The sequence below is a fragment of the Lactuca virosa genome, chromosome 9 (genome assembly GCF_052849685.1).
Source record: "Lactuca virosa cultivar CGN04683 chromosome 9, Lactuca_virosa_CGN04683_v6, whole genome shotgun sequence".
Classification (NCBI taxonomy): Eukaryota; Viridiplantae; Streptophyta; class Magnoliopsida; order Asterales; family Asteraceae; genus Lactuca; species Lactuca virosa.
Window position 1 is genome coordinate 101032354 of NC_136434.1, and position 27719 is coordinate 101060072.

A 27719-nucleotide genomic window follows, 5' to 3' on the forward strand; every position below is an offset into this window, starting at 1 on the left:
GACAACATTGGTGCAACTTTCATGTGCAAAAATCCAATAATTAGTTCGAGGTCAAAGCATATCAATCTGGATGTTCACTTTGTCAGAGAGCAAGTTGAAACAGGGGCTCTAAAAATCTGTCATGTTTCTTCTTCTGATCAGCTAGCTGACATATTTACAAAGCCCCTGAATAAAGAAAAAATCACCAATCTTCGTTTCAAGCTTCAAGTCAAACCTGCCCTTCAGCTTGCAGGGGGGGTGATAAATTAATGTTTATTATTCTGACTTAGTCCATAGTTGTTTGTTGTACATTGACTTAGTCCTTAGCATAGTTGCCCGTGTGCCCTACTGTTTAGCTTTTCTTGTTACTCCTTTCATTGTATATATATCACTGTATGTTTGCCAAAGGATAAATTAATATACACAATTGTTTCTCTCTCTCTTGTTCTTTACATAATAAGGTGCAGAGAAAGAAAAATATTCATCTGAAATCTTCCATTTCCTTGTCTCCGACGAGTAGATTTGAATCCGAAACAGATCCTCATCAGGCTTAGCACGATGAAAGCAAACAACTTTGTAGTCAACACAGTCTGTTTGATGAAAGGCCAGACCCATCAAACGAATATTTTTTTGGACTTTCCTGCTTCCAGGAACAGATGGGATAAGTGCAATCTGCTTGGTTGTAGGATTGAGTACATAATATTTACGTTCACCCTTGATCCCATGCTTGCTACAGCAAAGTAGTAATCCATTACAAGATTGCACTATTCTAATACTCCACGGATGAGGATAGATATCGAGATTACAAAGAGGAGGAGCAATTTGGTTTTCACAATCAAAGGGAATATACATATTGCGAACATAAAATCCAGGAGAGATGGAAACATTTTTATACAGGAGGGTGAAAGGTTGTCGACTCAAAAGGGAACACCAGTTTTTGGATACAGATTTGAATCGAAGAACAGAGGTAAGAGGAAGCCGGAGAAGGATTTCTATTAAAAGATCATCGTTGGAACTTATCAAAGCTCCAGACTGGTTCCGGATTTTCTTGGTTCTAGGTCTGGTGTTCACCATTTTTATTTTTTGGAGTGGGTTGAAAGCCTTCAACAAGATGTGTATTTAATGCATGTGTTTTCATTTCGAAAGATTGCAAGGGAAGCTATAGTAAAGAAAACAAGGATTACCATGGAAGCTTTGCCCAAGATTCTCTTGACGTTGACTTGAATTTGTCAAAAGTTTAAAGCCATCTCAAATTAGTGAAGTCATGATTAGTTAGGCATTCTTATATTTTCCTTGTATATACTATAATTTTCTGGGATTTTCCCTCCTAATACAGTTCTATAAATATAAGCCTGAGACTAATTGTGGTGAGTATTATCCCTTCAAACAAATTCAGTTAGGTTGAAAAATAATTTAAGCTTGTTATTAAACTGTCCTTCACCTTGCTGATTTTAAACTGGTAATTTCAAAATAAAATAACATCAATATGTATAAAAATCAAGACTTACAATAGATATTATGGTTATTAGTTGTTAGACCCATGTATTATATGAGTTAATTTAATAAAAAAATTAATTTAAAAAAAAAGTTAAATATGAGGTCTAAATAATTGAAAACTGTGAATTTATAAGAAAATAAGAAAAATAATGAATTATTAAAATTAAAATGTATTTTATATTTTAGATTTAAACAAATAATTTAAATAAATAAACAAAAGAAACTAATAAACTTTAATTAAAATTTTTTAAATTAGAAGGTAAACTCATTAATGAAATTGATATCTATTTATTATTATATTTATTGCAATTGTTACATTAAAATATTATATGAAATTTAATAAAATAAGAAAACCCATAAAATGACATGTGAAAATAAAATTAATTCAAAATTACCACAAATTGACATCTGTCAAATTGAAGGAGAGAATGTCATGTGGCAAAAAAGTTCTTTATTTATTAAGAAGGAATAAATTAATTGGACCAATTTAGATCGTAGTTAGGCTATGTTTGGCGTAGTAGCTGAAAAGCTAGTTGTTAGTTGAAAAGCTAGCTGTTAAATAAAAAACTAGCTGATAGCTGAAAAGTTAGCTGATAAAAAATGACTTTTGGTAAAACCAGCTAAAAAGCTAGCTGAAAGATATAAAATTACATTAAAGGGCATTTAAGAGAATATGTTTCTATAATTAATTAAAGGGTATATTTGGAAAATTTTAAAAAAGCTCCCAAAAAGCTAGCTTAAAAACTACTTTTTGGTTTGTCAAACACGACAACATAAAAAAGCTCGAAAAATAAGTTAGCTTATCAGCTAGCTGTGGCGCGCCATGTGACATCCCCAAATTCACGGCCAGAAAAGACCGATTTGTTTATGTTTTATTTTATAAAATCAGAGTAATCATTTGATTAAAAGAGTTGCAGAATTCGTTCCCAAAACAAAATATGATAAAATTTATCAAAACATTTCTCAAAGAGAATGTATTTTCATTAAATAATAAAACCTCGGGATGTCATGTTCCGATACAGACCAAAAGCATAAACAGTATAATTCGACCTTACAGCAGTTATTTACAACTACTGGTCTATTATCCAAAATCTCTCGTCAAGTCCACCAACTTATACTCTTGTGCCATTACCTGTAATGCAAAGAAAACTGAGTGGGTCAGGCTTGGGAGCCTGGTGAGCATATAGGGTTTTCGACCCACAATAATATAATTATTATATTTAATCATCAATCAATCAATCAATCAATTAATCCAAATTACCCATCCCCATTATCTCCTTTATTTCTTAAGGATTTACCCTAAGAATCAATTATCCTTTATTCATTTATTCCTAAGGATTGACCTGAGGAAGTGACATAAAGTCCACCACTGCCAAGGTCCTCAAATTACAACCGGTAAACACTTAGTTCAACATACTTAACGAACACCTAGTTCTAACGCTCATAGTGAACACTTAATTCAAAACATCTGGTGAATACTTAGTTCTAAAACACTTAGTGAACACACTCAGTTCAACAACACCAAGTGAACACATCTAGTTCAAAAATACTTAATGAACACATTGAGTTCAAAAATACCAAGTGAACACATAGAGTTCAAAAATACCTAATGAACACGTTGAGTTCAAACACCAAGTGAACACATAGAGTTCAAAAATACCTAACGAACACGTAGAGTTCAAAAATACCAAATGAACACATAGAGTTCAAAAATACTTAATGAACACATAGAGTTCAAAAACACTTATTATTTCGTCTCACACCAACTATTTCATCTACCCATGTCCTACTCAACATATTTGTAGATGCAAACACATATACAGTTTAAATCTTTTAAAAGTTGTATAAAACATTAATTCAACATCCATCGCAAGTAAACAAACAATGTATAAACACATAGCACGTATTTCATAGCAAATACTTCATATCTATGCGGTAGAAGAAAGTAACTACACACTCACTTGATTAGACGATGCTCGGACAGCACTACGGCTCTAAGAGTAGTATTCTTCGGTGAAACTGGAATATCTTCACACGTCGGGCTTCTCGAGGGCAGAGCTTCGGCTCGAAAACTCTTTTCTTCTCGGGATCTTCGAAACTTCGGGACTCGCTTCGGGTCTCGGGATGATAACGGGGCTTCAGGGGTACTTCTTTGCACGTAAATCGAGGTAATATGGGTGAGAGAATGGTGAATTGGCAACCTTGGCCGGCTGTCCCTTCAAATCTATTTATAGGGCTGATTTCTCGATTTTCACGTCGTGAACAGTATTTTCACGTCATGGGCTTGATCGTAACTGCATGCGTCATTGCAAGTTGGGTCTGGCATACTCCAGGAGGCGTCAGAAGACATTTCACGTCGTGAACACTGATTTCACGTCGTGGTCTCTGACAGTTTTGGGGTTTCGCGCCCCGAACTTCAGAAATTCATAACTTTCGCATACGAACTCCGTTTTCGACGTTCTTTATATCGACGCGAAGGTCAGATTATGCTCTACAACTCTCGTTTACATTTTGTCGTCTAATTTTGAATTTATTTTTATTATATTATTTTTACTAGGTCGGGACAGGAAAACTCCGATAGAAAATCATAACTCCTTCGTCCGACGTCCATTTTCGTCTGTCTTTTCACTGTTGGACTACTATCGACGAGATCTTCAATTCTCGTTTAGATTGTTTCGGCTAAATATCGTTCGATCTCATATTCGAACTTCGGGTTGTACACTGTTAAGCCGAAACTTCAAAAAATCATAACTTCCTCATACGAAGTCAGATTTAGACGTTCTTTTTATGCACGCTCTCAGTTTAACGTATTCTACGACTTTCGTTTAGATCGCTAAGGCCAAATATCGTTCTATCGTAAATTCACTATTTACGCCGCACTGTGTCATGCCGGTTCTGTCGCGAAACTTCGACATGTCATAACTTCGTTATAACTCGGATTTCGGCATTCTTTATATATCCGGAATCCTTGTCACGACCACTACAACTTAGTTAAGATTATTTATTCTAAATATTCTTCTATTAAAAAGTCATTTTTGACACTTATCGTCTCTAAATTAACTAGCCCTGATCTACGGGCGTTACACGCCAAACACAGCCTTAGACTTATTAGTTCGTTGTTTATTACGTTGTATTATGTATGTCGAACCCAATCTTGGGAAGACTTCAAGAAATTGTTATGGTCACTATTTATGTTATGAAAAAAATTGAATGTTACGATAGAGCTTGGAGCCTTGGACAAATGTGATTGTAGAGAATTAGGGGAAAAAAGCATTCTTAAATTGAGGTTTGACAGAAGAAATTCGCAGATGAGAAGACAACCTAGGGTCAACGATTTTGATGGTTAATGTAGGCTGGTTGAAGGAAATGAAGAGGCAATATATTGGGGCATCCTTTTATTATTTGTCCAATATTGTTGACGACTTTGTTAAACATTAAATCGTTTGATGCCTTCAATAAATATTTAATTCAATACATATTAAACTTATTTTGCCATAATAGGGTAATTCTCCTTATGGTTTGGTTTAGATCGGTGATTTTGGGATTATGTAACTACTAACTATGGATGAATTTGTTTCATCGTGGGTATTGGAATGTCATGTGTGATATCTTAATGTTCAATTTACATTTAGGGTTTTCTCAATGAAGCAACATTAACACCCTGTTCCCGAGTTGTAGTAAAGAAAAGAAAGTAAAGAGAGAAAAAAAAAGGAGCAAAATTCGTCTTTTGTGTTCCCGAGTTGGAAAGAAATGGAAGGAAAATTAAACATTTTATTCTTTCTCTCCAAATCGGAAGGAAAGTGATCATTTCGTTTCCTTCCACTTCCTTCCTTTAATGAAACTCAGGAATACCAAATTTTTTTTTACTTTTCTCTCACTTCCACCAATTTCCTTTCTTTTCTCTCCTTAAAATGAACTCGGGAGCGGGGTGTAAGTTTCAAAAAAGGAGTAATTAGTGCCGGTATATATATATATATATATATATATATATATATATATATATATATATATATATATATATATATATATATATATAAACTGTGACGTAGATATAATAAACTTATACAGATTGAATATGAAAGACTTGATTATAGGAAGGAAAAAGAAAGGAAATGCATACAAGTAAGAGCATGTACATCGAAGGAAGAAAAAAACTATAAAAATCTAATAGTTACGTAGTTACATTGGTCGCATTTGCGGCCTTGATAGTAAAGAAGGTCTGAACCACGGTAAGTGCAAACAGGACAAGTGCACCAATTAGAGCAATTACATTCCAGGGATTATTGAAATATTTACCCTTCAAACCTGCAAGAGTATTGGGCCAGTAACTATTATAGTATGCATCCATATCTTTCCACTGATGATCATAAAAGAAATCTGGGATGCTAACAAATTTGACTAATCCATTTATCATATTTGCAGCATTCTCGTTCGAACTCGAAAGATTTGTAAGGACTTTTGATTTTACCAAAATGGCAACATCCTCCGGAGTATCAATTAGCATATCCATGGCATAAACATATGATGTAACATATTTATTAACATCAGAAAACTGCTCGTATATAAGGAGGTTCCGAAGAACCAATTCACTCATATCATGAATACAAACTATTGGCATCTTCAGAGTAGGCCATTGTAACCATGAAAATGGGGGAATGGCTGTGAAAATCGGTAACCATGAAAAAAAAGATGAGGGTAATTGTAATTCCAGTTTTAAAGCCATTGCCCAATTCTCATCTTCATTAGGCTTGAATTTCATCCCTGCCCTATGCAATTCCACAGCTGTGTGGCCTTTTGGATTTGCTTCAACAAACACTGATGGCATCGGTTCCACAGGCTGGTAATATTTATGTACAAAGTGAAGAAGATGATCAGTAGTGGAATCTAGGCTGACATTGGGTACTACAGAATTTGATTCAAAGACTTTGTAGTATCCTAGAAGTACGCTAATATGCTGGGTAAATGAGGAGTTGATGTGCATTCTTCCAGATGCTACAATAGTACAGTCAAATATGATTTTAAGAACAAAAAACGGGATTTGGTTTTCTATCAGTAGCAGGTCATAAACAATCAACGGAGTAATCATCATGTTACACCCGGATGATTTTTCTGATTCATTCTGAATGAACTCAAGTATGAAGCAACCATCTATTACCATCATCTTCGCAAGTTCAAGATCGTTGTAGGTCACTGATCTTCCATAACATTCCTTGATTATTTCTATTGATTGAATCACCTTCTCAACACATGTTCGGAGTGTTTGGTTTGGCACAGTACCTAGTCGACGCAACCAATTATGTAAATAAGTTTGTTTTTGAATCTCAAATCCTTGTAAATGTTCGTCATGTCTGTGAAGAGGCCCAATAGACACCACCTTCGGACTGAAACAAGTTGGGCTGAGATCTCGGATCGCACTAGGAACCATGTAAATTGATGGTGGCACTTGTTTGCCTAGAACCTCTCCGTTTTCTTTACAATCAAGTAGAAATTTAACAGTATTCCCAATGTTATCTACTTCTCCGGACTCCACATTTGCATCTTCCATTCAGAATGTTAGCTTAATTTCCTCTGCAACAATTAGATAGAAGAAAATGATTAGATGATAACAAAGGTGATTAAAACATGCAAACCACATAAAAAAGATGCAACTTCTGAAAATAGTGGGGTTACCTTCTTCTTGAATCGCTTCAATTGTTTGGTTTTGTAATGCAACTGTTAAACCTTAAATGCAAGTCTTAAGCTTTGATTAAGTGGATGTATTATTTATTGCATATAATTTTTAGTTGAACCCATGTATCCATGATGCTTTTTGACATTCTATTTTAAAACATCTCTATCTTAATATAAAAAATGTAAATATAATCTTAGAATATTTCACAATGTAATAAGTCAAGATTTCCGGAAGTCAACTTTAACATAGGCTCTTTTTTTATTTGAAAATGACTATATTCGTAATGTTGAAAGACCATATAGCTAATATATCTAATACATGGTTGGTCCAAACATATTCTAGGCATGAGACGGAAACAAAAAAAAAAGGACCATTTCATAAAAAAAAAATTTAAATAATGTATAATCATAAAAATAACCCGCATAAATGTGAGTTTACATCTTTATAACTAAATGTTGAGCCCATTTACATAAATAACCACCGTCCCAAATGGATCTATTTTGAACTTGTTTTGGACTAATTTTATGTTATATCAAAAATACATTTTCTAACATAAAAAACTATATTTTGGATTTCACAGCATTTTGTACAGAAAAAAAAACTATTTCGAATTTAGATGCACGTTCCAAATCAAAAATGTTAAGGGATTTATTTGAAAATTGTTTGGTGCAAAAAAAGACATTATATATTAATCAAATATGAAAATCCGAAATGCCTATTTTGTATTTGATGGTCATCAACCATTTTGTATTTAATCGTTATTTTGGTAACTTGGTAAAAGTTAGATTATTTGCATATATCTCGCATAATAATGTGGTCAGTTTTTGTGACTATCTCTTTAAATTAAATTTTAAATATAAATTTAATGTCAAATTTTGAAATTTGGTCTTCTAACAAAAAAAATAATACCAAAAGGTCTTTGGCCTAAGGAGTGATCATTTCAAATGAGATGTCATGAGTTCAAGTATTTTAGGAGACATAAGTGATATATAGAAGTAGGTTTAGATAATTTGCCGTTTCAAAATAATAATACTAATTTGTAAACAAAGCAATTAAAATAAGCACTACTAAACTAGAATTTGTTTTTTTATTTAATCGTGTTTAAATATTAACATTAAGAGTAATTAAATTAATAGAATTACTTGGAAATGATTGAACTAAAGACTCTTTTATTTCATACGTCTATTCCCCGAAACCATGTGAACTAGATATGAGATGTTCATAGGCGTCGTTTGATAGCTGCTAACTGGGTTAGAAGCATACTAAGTTAGAAGTTATGACCGAAACTTGTTGTTTGATATTGCATTTGACTAAGTATGCGAAATGACTATATTACACTTAAACAACATTTTTTATAATAATTAAAGATTTACCATTTAATTTATGACATTACATTTTTTATAAAAACATTCAATACTATTAAGTACTATTTACATATTAAATAAATAAACATTAAAATTACATTGTTTTAACTAAATAACTTCCTTCTAAGTTGCTTCAAATTGCTCTTGAAATAATCATATTTCAACTACTACTAATGGAGTGTTGCATCAAAACGAAGAACCAAAAACATCATGTATGTATGTAAAAGCATGGGGGAACAAAACAAAGAACCAAAAACACACCCATAAATGCATATCAAAACTTCCATTCATTCATGATAGGGTCATTTCTTCACATATATCTCTTCAATGTTCAATTATCCATTTTACCCTTCACTCCCCCTTACCTCCTCCTTTACACCTTTAGCTTCAGCTTTCCCTTTCCTCAAATCTACTTCTGCAAAAACAATAATCCACAATCATGAGAAATTTATACTAATCATCATTATAATAATCCGTCAAATACATGTATTATGAGTAAATATAAAATTGTTATTAATGCATCTCAAACGCCCTCCCTTTTTTCATTATCTCCTTATATGCATTCAAATCATGTTTTTTAAGGATATAATTGTAAAAGTTAAAAAACATATTAGTCTTTAAATTTTGGGATTTTGATGAAAACATACATGAAATCGATTGGTAGATACATAAAATCATAAGCATATCAACTCTAATTCCTCTCACAAAGGTCCGAAAACAATTGTCTACTTCCATACTTCCATAGATGAGGATGGTTAACACGAGCAGTTACATGACCTCCAAACATAAATAACAAGAAGAGGAGCATGAACTTTAATTACGAACCCCATTCCAAAAATTGAAATATGCAATTACAGTACATGCAGAAATTAACAATAATCGAATAACATCTACATTCATGGACTCAACCTATGTTTTTGTGTATGTCGATTTGAAGATGAAACAAAGATGTAAGAACATTCAACATAAGAAGATAGATTTCAAAAATAACAATCTTAACATTATATTCGTTCATAATCATACCAAGATAGGTTTTGTTTCGGATGAACTTGTCATAAACATACCAATATATTTTGTTCATACAACACCCAACATTAGAAAAAGATTTTATAAAAAAATGAAATACTTATGTGCAGGTCGGAGGTTGTGATAGGCAGAGGTTGCGATTGGCGGAGGCAGGTGGCGACGCTGGTGACGACGACGTCGATATGGCGATGAAGAAAACTAAAGAAAGTTGTGTGCATTGGTTTTTTCCTTTAGGGCGTAACAGTCAATTTTCGAGTCAGCTACTAAAAACTGATGGACTGGGTAAGTTGTTGGGTTAACCACAGAAGTCAACAGTGGTGACTAGTTTCACTGCTAATGCTCGAAAAAATGGCCCGCGAAAAGTTTCCTCCAACGTGTCGCCGCTAATTGTACACCGTCACCACTATTTTCATATTGTCGACGCTAAAAGTCATTGCCGCTAATGGTCATCGAAAACTAATCCCCTTCGGTTCATTCTTTCCCGTATCTACAACCCTTTTCTCTTTAGCAATTTCTTCGACGATTTGATAATGATTTCTTCGATTTCATCGGATTTTCATCGACAAAGACCACCAACAATCACCTCCACTACCATCGACGACAAAAATTATCAACGATGACCACCATAGTACCAACGACATCATATGTGCTTCTCCTCCCCCTTTTCTCTTTCTAATTATATTATCCCAGTAACCAAAATACCAGATTTTATACCGCTTTCACGATTTTTCAGCTTGTTCCACTAATTTCTTCTTGCTTTCGGAATTCTATCACTGTTGTTATCGGAGTACCGTCACTGCAACACCGACATCGTTCTTTGGCAACCAACGGGTTCTATATAATCTGATTTTTGGAATTTTTATATATATAATGTATATATTTATAGTGAATGTATGTATAAGTGTATACTATAATGGATAAAATTAAGCGAACATGTTGGGATGTTATTGTACTAGCTGTTCCTTCCAAAAATCCATCAGATCAGACACATATGCGGATCCAAATATTTTTCCTTTCTTGACCCCTCCGGAAACACCACACCATGTTTCATTATCCAAGAGGGGATGCCAACTAGTATCATCACCATACTTAGTCTTTCATTTAGTGAAACTAGGATGTCATTATAGACAAATTGTAACATCCGAATTTTCAGGTATATCATTGTAAGAGTAATTCTGAGATTTATGGAGCTACTCGACGAGTTGTGAGTCCAACTCGTCGAGTAGAGTCGAGTTATCCGTGTGGGTTTAATGAACTGACTCGACGAGTCAGTATGCCGACTCGCCGAGTTGGTGCTGTGCAAGGAAACCCTAAATTCCCAGGGTTGGGGCCTATTTAAGGGGACTTATAACCTCAAATGCGCCTCACCAGCTGCCCAACTCTCATGTGTGAAACCCTTAGCGGCCATTGAAGCTAAGAGAGAGTGCTTGAGCTAATATTGTGACGTCCCCATTTTCACAGCCAGAAAAGACCGATTTTGTTTATGCTTTATAAAAATCAGAGTATCTCTTTTAATAAAAACATTGCGGAATTTGTTCCCAGAAAAACATGATAATTTCATTATCAAAGCATTTCCGAAGAAATGTATTTTTATTCATTTTAAAACATTTGGGATGTCATCGTCAATACAGAAACATAAGCATAAACAGAACTTACATTCATTTACACTAGTGATCTATATCTCCTTAATCTCTCAGTGTAATGTAACTTCACCTCGTCACCTGTGATACAAGTAAACTGAGTGGGTCAGGTTGGGAAACATGGTGAGTACATAGGGTTTTCAACCCATAATAATATAATTATTATGTTTAATCATCAAACAATTAACCCAATTACTCATCCCCATTATCTTCTTTATTCCTAAGTACCTTCCCTAAGGATTTATCCTAAGGATCGTCTCCTACATCATATTTACCTCTCATCTCCTTACATTGCATTTCCTTATATGTTTGTTCCTAAGGACTCTACCTAAGGATCATCGCCTACATCGCATAGACAGTATTGATTCAGGGATTACTCCCTCAATACGTGCCCAACAAGGGTTAGGGCATCATCGCATGAATACGTAGTTACAACATCGCCTGAACTCATAATTCATAGTAAGGGGTTAGAGTATCATCGCATGAATACGTAGTTACAACATCGCCTGAACTCGTAATTCATCACCTACAGGTTATGGGCCTGCTGGTGTTTCCACGGGGTTGTCTAGAATAGTTCGTGGTCGCCATCTATACTCTGGTAGATGACTACATCGCCACATTGCCGGTTAAGGTTATGGTATCTCCTTTCATCCTACATCACCTATTCATCATCATCTATTTACCTAATTATCATCACCTATCTCTCATCATTTTATTTCATCACACACTAACTATTTCATCTACCCATGTTTCATCCGCAACATATTTGTAGATATAAAATAAATATATCGTTTAAATCTTTTAGAACATGTATAAAATCGTTCATCCAGCATAGACAGCAAGTATTCAAATAATATGCACACATAGCACGTAATTTATATAAAATACTTCATATCTATGTGTAAGATGAAAGTAACTATGCACTCACTTGAAAAGGTGGTGATTCCGAACTCAGACAGCGCTCCGCTTCTTAAAAATAATTTCCTTCGACGAAACCTAGTATTATTACCACTAGAGTTTAGTCTATTATTCGTCGAGACTAATTAATAGTCTAGCTATTATTACTATTATATAAGCGTTAAACAATACTTATATAACCCATAATAATAGCCCAAGTACTTATTATAAGTACCTAATAACGTTACTATAATTAAATAAAAGCTATATTAAAAATAGCGTAGGCGTAGCTCACTTACAGCGGGTTTTATAGAAAATCGGGCTTTGCTTGGAGCAGCGTTCCCGAGCCGAAAAGCTCTTCTTCTCACAGCCTTCAAGCACTCCGAGGCTTCCGCCTCGTGCTAGGGAGGTTCCCTAGGCTTTTCGGGGGGTTTCGGGGCTAGAGAGAGAGTAAAGAGAAGAAAGAATGAGAAAGGTGTGAAGAAAATGAGGGTGGGAGAGGTTCTATTTATAGGGTGAAAATGGCTGAACTTGGTGCCACATGTCACCATCTAGTGGCAAGACTTGGGGAGAAAGCAATGGCCAAGATTGTGCCACATCACCCATTTTCGCACATCACACTTCCGACTTCTAAAATCCGTAACTTTCACATACAACCTCCGTTTTTGACGTTCTTTATATCCACGCGTAGGTAAAAATAAGATCTACAACTTTCATTTTGACTCCGTCGGCTAATTCTCGACCGATCTTAAATTTAACAGTACGAGGAGATTATACTGTTAAATGTCCGCGTAAAATTCATAACTTCTACATACGGACTCTGTTTTCGTTTGTCTTTTTACCGTTGAGTTCCTATTAATGAGATCTTCAATTCTCATTTAGGTCGCGTAGGCCAAAAACCGCTCGATCTAAAATTAGAGGTTCGGGCTGTGCACTGCTAAGCCAAATCTTAGAAAATTCATAACTTCCTCATACGAAGTCAGATTTGGGCGTTCTTTCTTTGTATGTTCTCGGTTTAACGTATACTAAAACTTTTGTTTAGATTTCTAAGGCTAAAAAGTCCTCCATCGTAAATTCACTATTTACGTCTCCCGGTGTCGTGCCGGTTTTACCGCAAAACTTCGACGGACCATAACTTCTTCGTTATAACTCGGATTTCAACGTTATTTATATGTACGGAACCCTTGAGACGTATTCTACAACTTGGTTAAGATTATTTATTCTAAATAATATTTTTTTTCAAAAAGTCGTTTTCGACCCCTATTATCTCTAAATTGACTAGCCCGAATCTACGGGCGTTACAAATATCAAGTGTTTTTGGTGAATCTTTTGGAAGGAAAGGAGTGAGCAACAAGCAAGGAACGAGAAGAGGCTGTGGGTTCTAGCATTTCTTCACGTGGAGCTTATGTAGAAGGTATAAAGTCTACACCTTTCTCATCTTATTAGTTGGATCTCATGACTATGGAAGTTAGGGCTTTTTCTACCTTTTGTTGGGACAATAAGTGCATGGAGTATATTAGGAGGCCTAGACTTCAGATCTGGACCTTGTGAGGTCCAGAGAGTCCAAAGATTATAGCTTTATTCAACCATATAAGAGTTATTGTGGTTAAACATCCTTTTTAGAGTTATATTGCCATTTAGAGCAACATATGTCATGCATAGACATAAAGCTCGTGACTTTATGTGATAATCGAGCCCTGAGAACGTAGATCTAAGTTTGGGAAGTTTTTCTGCCTTGAAATCGTCTGAATGAGAAACGAGTCTGAATGGACTCGCCGAGTCGATGAGTCGACTCGACGAGTCGGTTAGGGTTTGTCCCGATGAGCTTGATCATGTGATAACTCAGCGAGTTGGGGGTCAACTCGACGAGCTAAGCTGGACCTTCACGAGGCTTCTGAGGAAACGAGTAGACTCGACGAGTCACATAGGTGTACTCGGCGAGTCGGGTCAAACATGGATTGTTGACTCGAGTTGACTACTGTTGACTTTAGGGTTTGGTCAAACATGAGTAATGGAGACCATGGAGGGGTAAAATGGTCTTTTACCCACTTCAAGAGTTAGAAAGAGGAAGAATAACCTTCGGTTTACTTAGAGTTGAGAATCGAGTATTTATTGAGATAATTACCCTATGTGTTAGGCGGTGGCTAGTTCGAGATTCGAGTGCGAGGATGATTGCTTGTTGTCAAGGTGAGACTTCTCACTATACTTACCATGAGTGGTGTCTTTGTGTGACGAAGATGTCTTATGTGTTTATATTGAGTACTGAGATATCTTGCATTATGTCTTTGTGATTTATGTTGTGTATTATTCTGTGCTTACTGAGTTAGGACCGGAGGGTCCACCTGAGTTATGGGACCGAAGGGTCCCACTGAGACACATTGACCGGAGGGTCTTACTGTGTTATAGCCTCAAGTGGCTAATGAGCTGTGTGTGGTATTTTGGGGAACTCACTAAGCTTCGTGCTTACCGTGTTATGTGTTATGTGTTTCAGGTTTTTCTCAGGATCGCAGGAAGGCACCGACTTGATTGTACACACCAGTGAAAGAGTTATGTTTTTGAGGATCCTAGATTTTAATCAAACAATTATGGAGTTGCGAGTTGTAAATTAATTAAATGAGATTTTTGTGAAATGTGTTATGAGAATTATGTGATTTTAAATGAAAATTTTGTTTGAAAATTTTCGGTGTTACACAAATAGACTAGTTTGTTGTTATATCTTGAAAAGCAATGCACTTTCATACATTTATCCAAACCTTGTAAGAAAGAACATCAGACTCTTTGGGGCAGACGTAGAAACCCTATATGTAGATCACTCATACAATTATCTATTTCATTTTACTCTAAGTTTTACTTTGATAAATCACAAAACTACTAAGTACAAACCATGAAGTGTTGCCACATTGCATCATGATGTTCTTTGTCAACCTTTTTCCATGTGGCCCATAGGCCGCCAAACACTTCCTTCAATATACATATGATGTCTCAAATCATTGAAATCTGATATGAAAATATTGACAAAAGAAAAAGTTAAAAAATTAACATTGGTACTATCTCCATTACAAAGGTTAACGTTTTACATTAATGTGTGATTGAGATGTGTTTCTATTGATAGGTTTTATAGGTTACAAAAAACAATGTACATGCAGAAAAATCATTTAACACTTAAGGGTACATCCAACCTACTTTGAATCTATGTCTTTTAACAAACAATAACAAGATACTTATGAAAACTATGAGAAACCCTAGCTATAATCGAAATTTTCTAGGTAGGGTTACATACCTTTGATATTGCACTAGTAAACAATATCCTTGAACCCTTCTTGATCTTCAGAAAGCTAGCATCAACAATATGGTTGCATGTACTGGGTCACACCCTAACCCCAGAAACTAGAAGACAACTTTGAGAGAGAGATGGGAGGGATGAAATTTTTGGCCAAGGGTTTCCAAGAGAAGAGATAGCCAAAAATAAAACCCTAAGGGGTCTATTTATACTTGTCAGGTATCGAGGATAAACCCTAATTTGAATTAAAAATAATATTAAATTATTCCAAATCAGGTGGTTATCCTTATCAATACTTGAAGGCTTCCAGACGCTCCCTAAGGAGCCTCTGAAACCGTTCGAGCAAGGAAGGATGTAGAATCCTTCCTTTTCTCAACTATTAAGCAATTACAGATTAATCCTTGCACCTCTAATTAATTCCAATTGACCGAAAATTAATTCCAAATTATTTCTAATCAATTCATAATTAATTTATTAATCATAATAAATTAATAAACCGTATTCTCTTTCTCCAAAATGTCATTCTAAATTATTTCTAGTTATGAGGGCAACCCAAAAAGGACTTTGCTTTTAGTTACAAGAATATACCAATTTAGTTATGGGCTTAAACACCTTAATCCAACAGTCTCCCACTTGGATAAGTCTATAACTACAATTGCAAGTATAACCCTGAACCAACTACTAAAGTGTGCTTTCCAAAGCAACTACCGAACTCTGACTCATATCATACATTGGTCCTAAGATAAGTGGTCAACTATACCTTCGTTATTCCTGATATTGTATGGATGCAAGACATGGATTAGAATCAATCTCATTGTCCAAGATTCTGTTTCCTGATTTCCCAATTTTTTTATGACGTCATTAGACTACTAATTGAACACATCAATCTAGTCCTGGTTGGGCCCATCACTACAATGTCAACATCAAATTACCAAGGGGCCCAAAGATATCGCTTTTCCTGTTAGGGAAAAAAGGATGAATAAACTTTAACTATATAATCATACATTCTACTTACCAAATCATGCATGAAATTACTCTTTATAATAATTAGTTACCAGATACGTTTGAGTAAATTAAAGCACAATTTTTTGCAAAATAAGACTTATATATCTATGTTTAGGAATAGAAGATATTATCGTCCTAGTTTTGTTCATTATTGAATCCATGAAGTAATCTCTAAGCGCGGATTTATCTAATACATAAATCCATATTTCAGGTACTCATGAGTATAGTAGCAATCACCTTGCCATGTTCAACTACTATGAACAATCTACTATAGCTCTATGACGGTCTTAACTCACTACTATTTCCAAAAGTATGATCGACTGTGGAATTTGAATACTAAATTATTCGGGAAGTAAACATGCAAAATGAAACACAATAATAAATAACCGAAGAAGGCAATACACATACTCATAAATAAATCTCTATTATTTAATAACCAAAACAATTACAATTTATATTGTTGGAAAGTTTCAAGTTATCAACTAATCACTAAAACTAATATCATCTCTTAATCCAATACTCTTAGCATGCTCGATATGCTCGACCTTGCACAATGGCTTAGTAAAAAGGATCAGCAGGATTTTCTTATGATGATACTCGTTTCACCAATAAATTTCCATCTTCAACTTTATGTCGGATATAATGGTATTTTCTCTCAATATGCTTGGTCCTTCCATGATCCTTCGGTCCTTTGTTCAAATCAACCGCTCTTTCATTGACACGATAGAGTTCCATTGGTTATAAAATAGTCGAAACGACTCCAAGATCCTTGATGAAATTTTCTTACCAAGTTGCTTCATTCGATGCTTCTTTTGTTGCGATGTACTCTGATTCACAAGTAGAATCAACCACTGTGTTCTGCTTGGAATTCTTATAAATTACCGCTCCCCCATTCAATAAGAATACCCAATCAGATTAAGAACAAAAGTTATCCTTATCTTTTTGATAGTTGGTGTCACTATAACAACTCACTCTTAACGTATCCTTGCCACTAAGAACTAAGAACATGTCTTTGGTTCTTCGCAAATACTTAAGAATATCTGTAACTGTTGTCCAATGGGCTCTGCCTGGATTTTATTGGAAGCAACTTACCATACTTAAAGCATAAGACACATCAGGACGAGTACATGCCATAGCATACATGATTAATCCTATAGTCGATGCATGTGGAACTCGACTCATGTATTCTATTTCTTGGAATTTTCCATATTGAACCATTTTAATATTTTATCCACGTATGTCCTCTAGCTAAGTCCAATAAGACGTTTCTTGCTATCCCTGTAAATCCTTATTCCAATAATGTATGTCGCTTCTCTTAGATTATTCATAGCGAAACACTTCTCAAGCCAATACTTTACTTCTTGCAATGTTGGAATATTGTTTTCATATGAGGAGTATGTTATCAACATACAATGCTAGGAAAGTTACTACACTCCCACTATATTTGACATATACGCAAGTCTCATCTTTGCTTCTAGAGAATCCAAACTCTTTGACTTTCTCATGGAAAAAAAGATTCTAGCTACAAGATGATTGTTTTAATCCATAGATGGATTTCTCAAGCTTATACGCCTTATAAAAAAATTTGACATGTTCAAAACCCTCAGAATGACTCATGTAGATGTCCTCAACAAGCTTCCCATTTAGAAAAGCAGTTTTAACATCCATTTTTCATACCTCATAATCATAAAAGGCAACAATGGCAAACAATATTCTAATAAACTTAATCTTAGATACTGGTGAGAAAGTCTCATCATAGTCAATCCCTTGGGTTTGAGTAAAGCCCTTTGAAACCAGTCTATCTTTGAACGTGTGTAATTTTCCATCCATGTTGTTTTTCTTCTTGAAGATCCATTTGCAACCTACTGTCTTTCAACCATGTACACGATCAACCAAGTTCTATACTTGATTATCATACATGGACTGAATCTCGCTATCCATTGCCTCCTTCCATTTAGCAGCCTTAGGGTCTGCCATCGCTTCCTTGTAGTTAGCCATTTCATCCAAACTTACCAATGTTTTATCACTGATAAGCATGTCCTCATCTGTAGTTATATGGAAACGATAAAAATCAGGTGGCATGCAAAGTCTACTAGATCGATGAAGAGGTAACGAATTGTTAATGGGCTCAACTGGCATTTCATCCCCAATATGAGTACTAGTGTCATCTAAGGTTCCTTCATTAGATGACTCTTGAATCTCTTCAATATGAATTGTACTCCTACTATCCTCTTTGAATATAAGCTCTCTCTCACAAAGACTCGTCTCCGAGCTATGAAGACCATGTTTTCATTTGGTCTGTAGAACAAGTACCGAAAGGACTTTTGTGGGTAACCAATGAAAAAGCACCTCTCGGCCATGGGTTCAACGTTTTCTTGAGTTTCTTGTCTAAAGAGAACCTCACAACCCCATACCTTATATATGCAAGTAAAGGAGGTTTCCATGTTCACATTTCATGAGGTGTCTTGGCATTCTTCTTGGTAAGAACAATATTTAGGATATGGATGACTGTTTCTAAGGTATACCCCCAAAACGATACAGGAAGAGTAGATCGACTTATCAAGGAACGAACCATGTCTAGCAATGTTCAATTGCACCTCTTAGCCACACCATTAAGTTATGGTGTCCTAGGAGGTGTCAATAGTGAAATGATCCCATATTCCTTGAAGTAGTCGATGAACTTGATACTAAGATATTCTTCACCTCTATCAGATCGGACCATCTTTATCTTCTTGCCCAACTAATTCTCTACTTCTTGTTTAAAATCCTTAAACCTTTCAAAAGTTTTTGATTTATGTTTGATTAAATAGATATATCCATATCTGCTATAATCATTAGTAAATGTCACGTAGTAGCAATTAACATACCTTGTGGCAGATCTGAAAGGTCCACATATGTCTGTATGTATTAGGTCTAACAAACATGCACCTCTTTCACATGTTCCTATGAAAGGTGACTTAATCGTTTTGCCCAATAGACATGATTCACATTCATCATCTGATCTTAGGTCAAATGATTCCAAAACTCCATCCTTTTGGAGTTGGGCGATTAATTTCTTGTTTATATGTCTAAGAAGAAAATGTCATAAGCATGCTTTGTTTATACCATTAGAAGAATCAATATTAAATACACCATTGCCTAAGTTATCAACACACATAACAATTTCATACACACCATTACAAGAAAAATATTTTAATACAAAAAATACCATTCTTATAAAGCAAAATAGAACCATTATGATTATTAAATGAGTAGCGATATCCTTGTCTAAAAAATACATGAAATGAAATTATGTTTATACTAATATCATAAAAATAACAGCAATTTAATAACTCAGCCCTAACACCACTATCTAGCATAGGTTCATAAGATCCAATCTTAGTAACAAGCAAAGAACGACTATTCCCCATGATCAGGTTCAATCTTCTATGCTCGATTTCTTCACTTCTTCTTAAACCCTGCATATCAGAGCAAATGTGAAAACCACATCCTATATCAAGGAGCCAAGAATTAGCAAGTTGTGTGTTGTTGATATGAATACTATATCTACCTGATGAAGAACAAGATGGCTTGATGTTTCCTTCCTTAAACTCTTGCATGTTTTTTGGGAAGCTTCTCTTCTAATGCCCTTTCTCATCATAGTGAAAGCAAGTAGCCTCTTTAGGATCACTGACAGTAGGAACGTCAAATTTAGATTTCCCATTTGACCCACTACTAGACCTGCCAACATAGGAGTTCTCTTTCTAATTGGGTTGGGCGGTTGCCTTCCTTTTTTTCTTTTGCCATCATTGACGGCCATGACAAGAGCAGTTGTTGCAGCAGGGACATGGGAGTTTTTCATTCTTGCTTCAACAGTTTGCAATAAATTAAGGAGTTGTATCAATGTCGTTTCGGTGTTGTTTAGATGATAGGTTAGGATGAATTGATCATAACTAGCAGGTTAGGAGTTTAAGACCATGTTAATGGCCAACTCCTTATCGAATTTTACATTGAGCTTCTCCAGTATTTCCACATGTCTCTGCATCTTTTGTACGTGACCACAAACAGAATCTCCTTCGTTAAGCTTATACACCATTAGTGAATTGACAACCTCATGTCGTTCTTGTCTTGATTTCTTGTGAAACATTTCAACAAGATCCGAGTTTATCTCGTATGGTCAGTAGTCCTCAAATGACTTTTGTAGAATAGGTACGATAGTTGCAATCGTAATGCAAGCTACCTTTGTGGCATCATTAACATATTGCTTGTGAAGAGCAAGTTATTTGGGAAGTAGCAGTCAATTCATCAATCTCAGGAATAGGGTTATCGAGAACATACTCTTTGTTCTCATAACGAAGAATCATTTTCATGTTGCGTACCCAGTCCATATAGTTTGGACCAAAGAGTTTTTCCTTTGATAGAATCGAAAGGAGAGTGAAGTTTGAATTAGGAGTAGAGGTTTGAGTAGTAAGAGTATCACCATTTCTAGACATCTATGATAAGAGAAAAGTTTATGTTAGTTGATTAATCCTTAATATTTTAACCCAAATTAATATGCAAGGCTAGGATCTAAAAAAGCAATACGAAATTGAGAAGAGGGATGTCGTAATCAAATTGCAAATTTATTTGGGTACGTAAGGCACATTACCAATTTCAATCTAATATGAAACTCCTAGATTTTTGAGATTCATTAAATCTTATCAATGACATGTTTAATCTCAGATTATGCTCTTCTCTTTGTGATTGGGATACCAAGGATCACAACCAAGATGTGAATAACCATGCAAACCTGCATGGCATACTAGATGTTGTTTATGAACTCATATTGATGTGTCGGTTAACCACATACATTCCACCAATGACTAAAAAAGAAATGATGTGCGTTTTCATGGATTAACATACATTTCACATTCTTCCTAAAGTAACTAGAGTGAGATTTTGTAAAATGTTCTATTACTTTATTCATTATACTTACAATGTTGTTTATGTACAATCAAACCCGTTCGACTAACGTCCATCCACCACACAAAGAAGTGGTGGGTGAAAAGGAGTCCCATTAGATGATTATTTTATAGGTCGTTTTCTTATACCTCTCTTATACTGTAGCTTCGTGAATGAGGCCTACTATTGATTCGACTGACTTTTAGTTATACATATAATATTAAGGCTCTTATATATGTATAGGTTGTATATGTGTAGGGTGTATTTAAAAACATTTTAAAGTTTAAAGGTTTAAATTTAATTTTTTGAATTACCAGTTAATTAATTAATCATTTAAACTAATTACGGATTTAATATTTATCTTTTTGTTAACCATGAATTAAATTTTATATTGAAATCCATAAAGAATAATTCATTTAATTATCTTATAGTTAAAGATTAGGTTTCCTTATTTAATTCCTCAAAATTCGAATTAGGGTTTTAAATTTATCTTACATTATAGAATTCTAATTTTATCAGTTAAAATAATAGACAAGGAATTAAATTAAACCTACTAACAAACAGAAATAGGTAGCCAAAACCAAAAAAACAATTTTTGGAAAATGCGGCGGGGCTTTCGATTTTTTTTGTGTTGCAGGTTTCATCTATTATACACGTGTAATTCTAAGACATGGCTCTGATACCAATGATGAGTTTATAGGTTACAAAAAACAATGTACATGTAGAAAAATCACTTAACACTTAATGGTACAAGCAACCAAGTTTGAATCTATGTCTTTTAACAACCAAAAGCAACATACTTATGAAAACTATGAGAAACCCTAGCTATAATTGAAAATTTCAAGTTAGGGTTACATACCTTTGATATTGCACTAGTAAACAATATCCTTGAATCCCTTCTTGATCTTTAAAAAGCTAGCACCAAAAATATGACTGCCTCTAATGGCTCACACCTAAACCCTGAAACTAGAAGACAACTTTGAGAGAGAAGGGAGGGACGAAATTCTCGGCGAAGGGTTTCCAAGAGAAGAGATGGCCTAAAATAATACCTTAAGGAGTTTATTTATGCTTGTTAGGTATCTAGGATAAACGTTAATTTACATTTATAATAATGTTAAATTAATCCAAATCAAGTGGTTATCCTTATCAATACCTAAAGGCTTTCGGGAGCTCCCCAACGAGCCTCCAAAATCATCCAAGCAAGGAAGGATCTAGAATCCTTCGTTTGCTCAACTATTAAACAATTACTGATTAACCGTTACACCTCTAATTAAATTCAATTGACCCAAAATTAATTCCATATTGAATGAAATCAATTAATAATTAATTTATTAATCATAATAAATTAATAAACCATTTCCTCTTTCTCCAAAATTACATATCATACAGAGGGTTGAATACTTAAATTTGACAGTTGTTTTTTTATCCTTGTTCTAGTCTCCTACATTAGCATGATATCTCACTAAATTACTCCATCCTATCATATTCAAAATCAAGAGGGATGACAAAGATTGTAGGCAAGTTAGCTAACACTAATTTTCTGATTAGGGGCTAATAACCAAAAAGATCTTAAGCTTTGTCGAAGGAAAAAAATGCACTATCAGATCATTTAGTTTATTAAAATCAAGCATTCACATCCAAAGGAGCTCAAATAAACAATAATGGCACTGGATCGTCAAGAAGACTTGCTGATAAATAAGAAGGCCTTTCGTATGGCTACCATGACACAATAACGCAATATATTGTTCTAAATATATTTTGTTATAAGAAAGTGATACCCGACTACAGTTATCAACCTCTCAACAGTTTGACACCATTGAATTTGGAATTTGGTTATCCCATGGCAATTTCGTTACCAATAAAATCAACGTAGATAAACTTTTTTATTATTAATAGTAATGAAGCAATATCAGTTTGCTATTTTTCACACAATTTGTAATCTTAATGAAGCAATAATCAATAAATTTACATAAAATTGGACATTTTAGAAGGAAACTATTGTATCAATATAACGATGAACTTCAGAATGCTCAATTGGTCCATCGATAACGGAGCTCAGATCATATTTCTGCTTTTTTTTAAGAAGCAGCCAGAGATCATATATCTGCTTACAGCTCTTGTCAGCAACATTGTACCTTATGATTTTATTCCCTGGAATCATGAACACCATGAATGTTTCATCTTCTTCTTCGCCTCTCACCACATCTAACACCTGAAATTTATAAAAACGTGTACTGATCTCAGGGTAAGAGTTCAGAAGCTCATCAAGATCCAATCGATACTTAACAAACCACCCTGAACGATCGTTCAACATCTCGTACACGATCAGATGCAAATGGGTCTCACTGCGATCTGCCTTCACCACCAAATGCAGATGGCCTCGTGACTCCCCAAAGTAAAGCCGCATTGCTCCTTGTGAACCACCTCCCAAAGATTCCACTGCCGCCTCAATCGGAAATGACAGCGATTGCAACTCTTCTGTGTCGATCTTAAAGTACAATGGATTAGCAGAGAAGGGAGCCCAGTAAATTGCTTGATTCCAATAAACTCCCGAGCCTATGGATTCATAATAAGGTGCAGAGAAAGAGAACGATTCGTCTGAAATCTTCCATTTCCGTGCATCCGATGAGTAGATTTGAATCTGAAACAGCTTCTCATCATGCTGAGCATGATGAAAGCAAACAACTTTGTAGTGAACACAATCTGTTTGTTGAAATGCCAGACCCATAAAAGTGATAGTTTTACGAACATTCCAGCCTCCAGGAATAGATGGGATAAACGCAATCTGCTTGGTCGTGGGATTGAATACATAATATTTACGTTCTTGGATCCTCTGCATTGTACAGCAAAGTAGTAATCCATTACAAGATTGCACGATTCTAATACCACAAGCATGAGGATAGATTTCGAGAGGAGCAATTTGGTTCTCAACATCAAATGGAATATACTTGTTGTGAATATAAAATCCAGGTGAGATGGAAACATTTTTATACATGAGGGTGAAAGGTCGTTGACTCAAAAGGGATAGCCAGTGTTTGGATACAGATTTGAATCGAACAACAGAGATAACAGGCAGCCGGAGAAGGATTTCAATTAAAAGATCATCGTTGGAACCTATCAAAGCTCCAGACTGGTTTCGGGTTTTTTTGGTTGTGGGGCTGGTATTCACCATTTTTTGGGTGGGTTGAAAGCCTCGAACAAGAGGTCTACTTGAGGCATGTGTTTTCATTTTGAAAGATTGCAAGAGAAGTTAATAGTAAAGAAAAGAAGGTTGCCATGGAAGCTTTGCCCAAGATTCTCTTGATGTTGACTTGAATTTGTCAAAAGTTTAAAGGCATCTCAACGACTCAAACAAAACAAATAAAAAAGGAAAAAAAATTTTAAAAAAATAAATAAGTTGAGATGGTGTAAATTAATACGAATTTGGTCCATAACTTGTAATTGTTTTTAGATCCAAAAAATTATTATTTTTTCAAATTAGTCCTTGTTTCAGGATTTTAGTAAGGGTTTTGTATTTTCATGCTGAAAAAGATTGCAACAAAAGTTGATATTAACCAAGATTGCCATGGAAGCTTTGCCCAATATTAGGATCTCATAAGTGAAAAACGATTCCGATCAACTAGGATCTATCTGAATCAAGATGTATATCGGGATCTTAGGTTCCTGACTTGGATATAAGATTTTAATTAACTTGACCCATTCTCACCTCGAGGGGCAGATCTAAAGAGAGCTGAATGGGGTCAGGCCATCAGGTGCCTCCAATGATTGCAAAAAATTACATGAGATTGAATTAAAATTTATTTATCCTAATATACAGGTGCCTAGGTGATATTGTTAAAATTATACATATATTATGGGCAATAACATGCATGTTATGCTGCGTTTTTATTGTAAATTTGGACAAAAAATGCTTATTTTTCTTGAAATTTATAAATATATGAAATGGCAACATAAGTTGGAATTCTTTGGGAGGTTATCACGTTGTTACCGATGATGGAGATGGGATGGGGGTAGGGGTTATCACTCTATTGTTGTTCTATAGACGTAAACTGATTATATATCAAGTTTTACGAGGGAGGAACACAAGGTTTAAGGTACAAGAAATTGAATCTCGAAACTCAACAAGGGTTGGATGGTCCTCGATCTGGTTGGAATTCGATATTCTTACCGTTTGATCCATTGTGGTTCTATCGCGTTGCCCATAGAGAGAGGAATACAAGGTTTAAGGTACATCTTATTACTTTTCAACTATGCTAATAGCGCGCTATAGCGGTGCTATAGCAGCGCTATAGCGTTTTGCGGTATTACTGAACCGCTATTTTGAAATAGCGTTTACGAATAGCCGTGACGCTATTATCGACGCTATTGACCGCTATTTACCACGAATCCCATCGACGCTATAGCAACGCTACATCCGTTTTTTTAAAATTTAATACACACTGGGCTACTTTTACAAAGAAAAAACCGATTTGGGCTATTTCAATATTAAATTTGTCTTTTTTTAATTTGTCCACTAGACTTTTGTTTTAATAAGTCCAAATAATAAATCTAATTAATTACAAACTACAAAGCAACAAATGATAATTTCTCTTTCTCGTCTCTTTTGGTACTTAGAAACCACGAACGACTTGAGTTGCAATGACACTTTGACATTTTTTAGTTTCCATATTACTATATTAGAATATTATATATATGGTTTATGTGATGTTCTTATATGACTTTTTATAATATAAATTCGATATAGTATTATTTATTAATACTCTAATATATATAAACTTTGTATAAATATATAATATAAATTACACATAATTTTAAAAAACCGTTATACCACCGTGATAACCGCGATTTCAAATAGCGGCATGTGACCGCTATTGAAATTTCGACCACGATAACTGCTTAGCTTTTCAATATAGTCAAACACCAAAATCAAACCCATAATTTCGATTCAAACCATAAAAAGTTTGATTTAAACCCAAAAAAATAATTTCACGATGTTTAGCGGTTTTGGGTGTGGCCACAGTCAGATTTGATTTCCATGTCGGCGATTTGGGGGGGGGGGGATTGCAGTGATCAGAGTAAATATCTTAGACGGGTTTTGACTTTTTTGAATGATTATATTATTTTCATAGAGATAGGTGGTTCTGACACCAATGCCATCGATGTCGGTCACACACCACCAACCCCTGTGTTCGTACAAAACTTATAAATAAAACTACTGATGATCATCTTTGAAATTGTTCGCCGCTCACCAAAAGGAAACTAAGTAATCATCGAAAATAAATTATTCAACCCACCTCCCTTCATTCGTGGCCCGCCTGATTGTGCGGGTACACCAACATCACCCGTATAAAATAAATAATATGATAAATATATAAAATTATAATCAAATTGCGATATATAACATAAAAGTTAATAATATGTTTTGTTTATCAAAGGAGATAATATATAATGCTTTGTTGTACTTCTTGCAAAAAGATAGCTTATACATCTTACTTATTTAAAAATACTTTCACTAAAGTAAAAAAGATACATCTTTCTCTCTCTAACACCGCTTAGGCGGCACGGAGCGGGCAACGCCTAATGGCGTTATTATGACGTAGCTCGAAGGTAACGGCGTTACGACGCCTTAAACACCGCCCCCTATTGCGTTTTCCGGCGTTATGGCAAAAGGCGTTACCGTGGTAACGTAAGGAAATGCCCGTTTTTTGAGTTGTGATTGGCTGGAACGGTCATATTTTCGACCGTTTGCAAACGGTCACAATTAAAAAAAAGTTCCTTATTATTATAAATACTTAAAATTTATCTTTATTTTACCTTCATCATATTTTCAACAAACTCTTTCAATAATCTCCATATCTTTCAATTTCAAAAATTTCATTTTACCTTAATACTCTATTTAATTATAAAATGGAACCTTTTGATCCGTTCCATCCATACAATCATGATATCGATGAGGATGATATGTTCATGGGTATGATGTATCAATATGTTACCGACATGATACCGCCAGAGCTCCACTATTGACCAGACGTGCGGCGTTGAACATAGATTGTGAAGAGGGGCATAAACGTCTAATACACAATTATTTTGCGGATAATTATGTCTACCAACCAAACGATTTCAAAAGAAGGTTTCGTTTGCGGAAAAATGTATTTTAACGAATAGCCAATGTAATGGAAAGCAGATAACGTAATTACAGCTATTTTCTATTTTAATATATGTTCTTTAGATTATTAAATAATTGCTTTAAAATTTTATTATACGTTCTTTAGATTATTAAAAGGTTGTTTGAAAATTTTATTATATGTTGTTTAGATTATTAAAAAGTTGTTTGAAAAATTGATTATATGTTTAGGTATGAATATTTCCAACTGAGGTACGATGAGAGAGGTAAATGAAGTTTTACAGGGTTGCAAAAATGTGTTGCTGCAATCAAGCTT

The 27719-nt window shown here is 34.7% G+C and overlaps 3 protein-coding genes across 3 annotated transcripts; all 3 read right to left on the reverse strand.

Annotated features, from left to right (window-relative positions):
* Positions 1–393: 393 nt before the first annotated feature.
* LOC145139615 (F-box protein At5g07610-like) lies at positions 394–1053 on the reverse strand. Its single transcript, XM_079073373.1, has one exon. The coding sequence runs from the start codon at positions 1051–1053 to the stop codon at positions 394–396; it is 660 nt and encodes a 219-aa protein (XP_078929499.1).
* Positions 1054–5613: 4560 nt separating this feature from the next.
* LOC145138510 (UPF0481 protein At3g47200-like) lies at positions 5614–7237 on the reverse strand. The gene is made up of 2 exons (XM_079072591.1): positions 7147–7237; positions 5614–7044 (listed from the first exon to the last, which is right to left on the reverse strand). Exon 2 carries the CDS (start codon positions 7019–7021, stop codon positions 5648–5650), a length of 1374 nt encoding a protein of 457 aa, XP_078928717.1. The 5' UTR covers positions 7022–7044; positions 7147–7237; the 3' UTR covers positions 5614–5647.
* Positions 7238–23262: 16025 nt separating this feature from the next.
* LOC145138419 (F-box protein At5g07610-like) lies at positions 23263–24564 on the reverse strand. Its single transcript, XM_079072509.1, has one exon. It carries the CDS (start codon positions 24506–24508, stop codon positions 23264–23266), a length of 1245 nt encoding a protein of 414 aa, XP_078928635.1. The 5' UTR covers positions 24509–24564; the 3' UTR covers position 23263.
* Positions 24565–27719: the final 3155 nt, after the last annotated feature.

Coding starts and splice junctions, on each gene's coding strand:
- LOC145139615 (XM_079073373.1), bottom strand. CDS start 1,053: ATGGTGAACACCAGACCTAGAACCAAGAAAATCCGGAACCAGTCTGGA.
- LOC145138510 (XM_079072591.1), bottom strand. CDS start 7,021: ATGGAAGATGCAAATGTGGAGTCCGGAGAAGTAGATAACATTGGGAAT.
- LOC145138419 (XM_079072509.1), bottom strand. CDS start 24,508: ATGAAAACACATGCCTCAAGTAGACCTCTTGTTCGAGGCTTTCAACCC.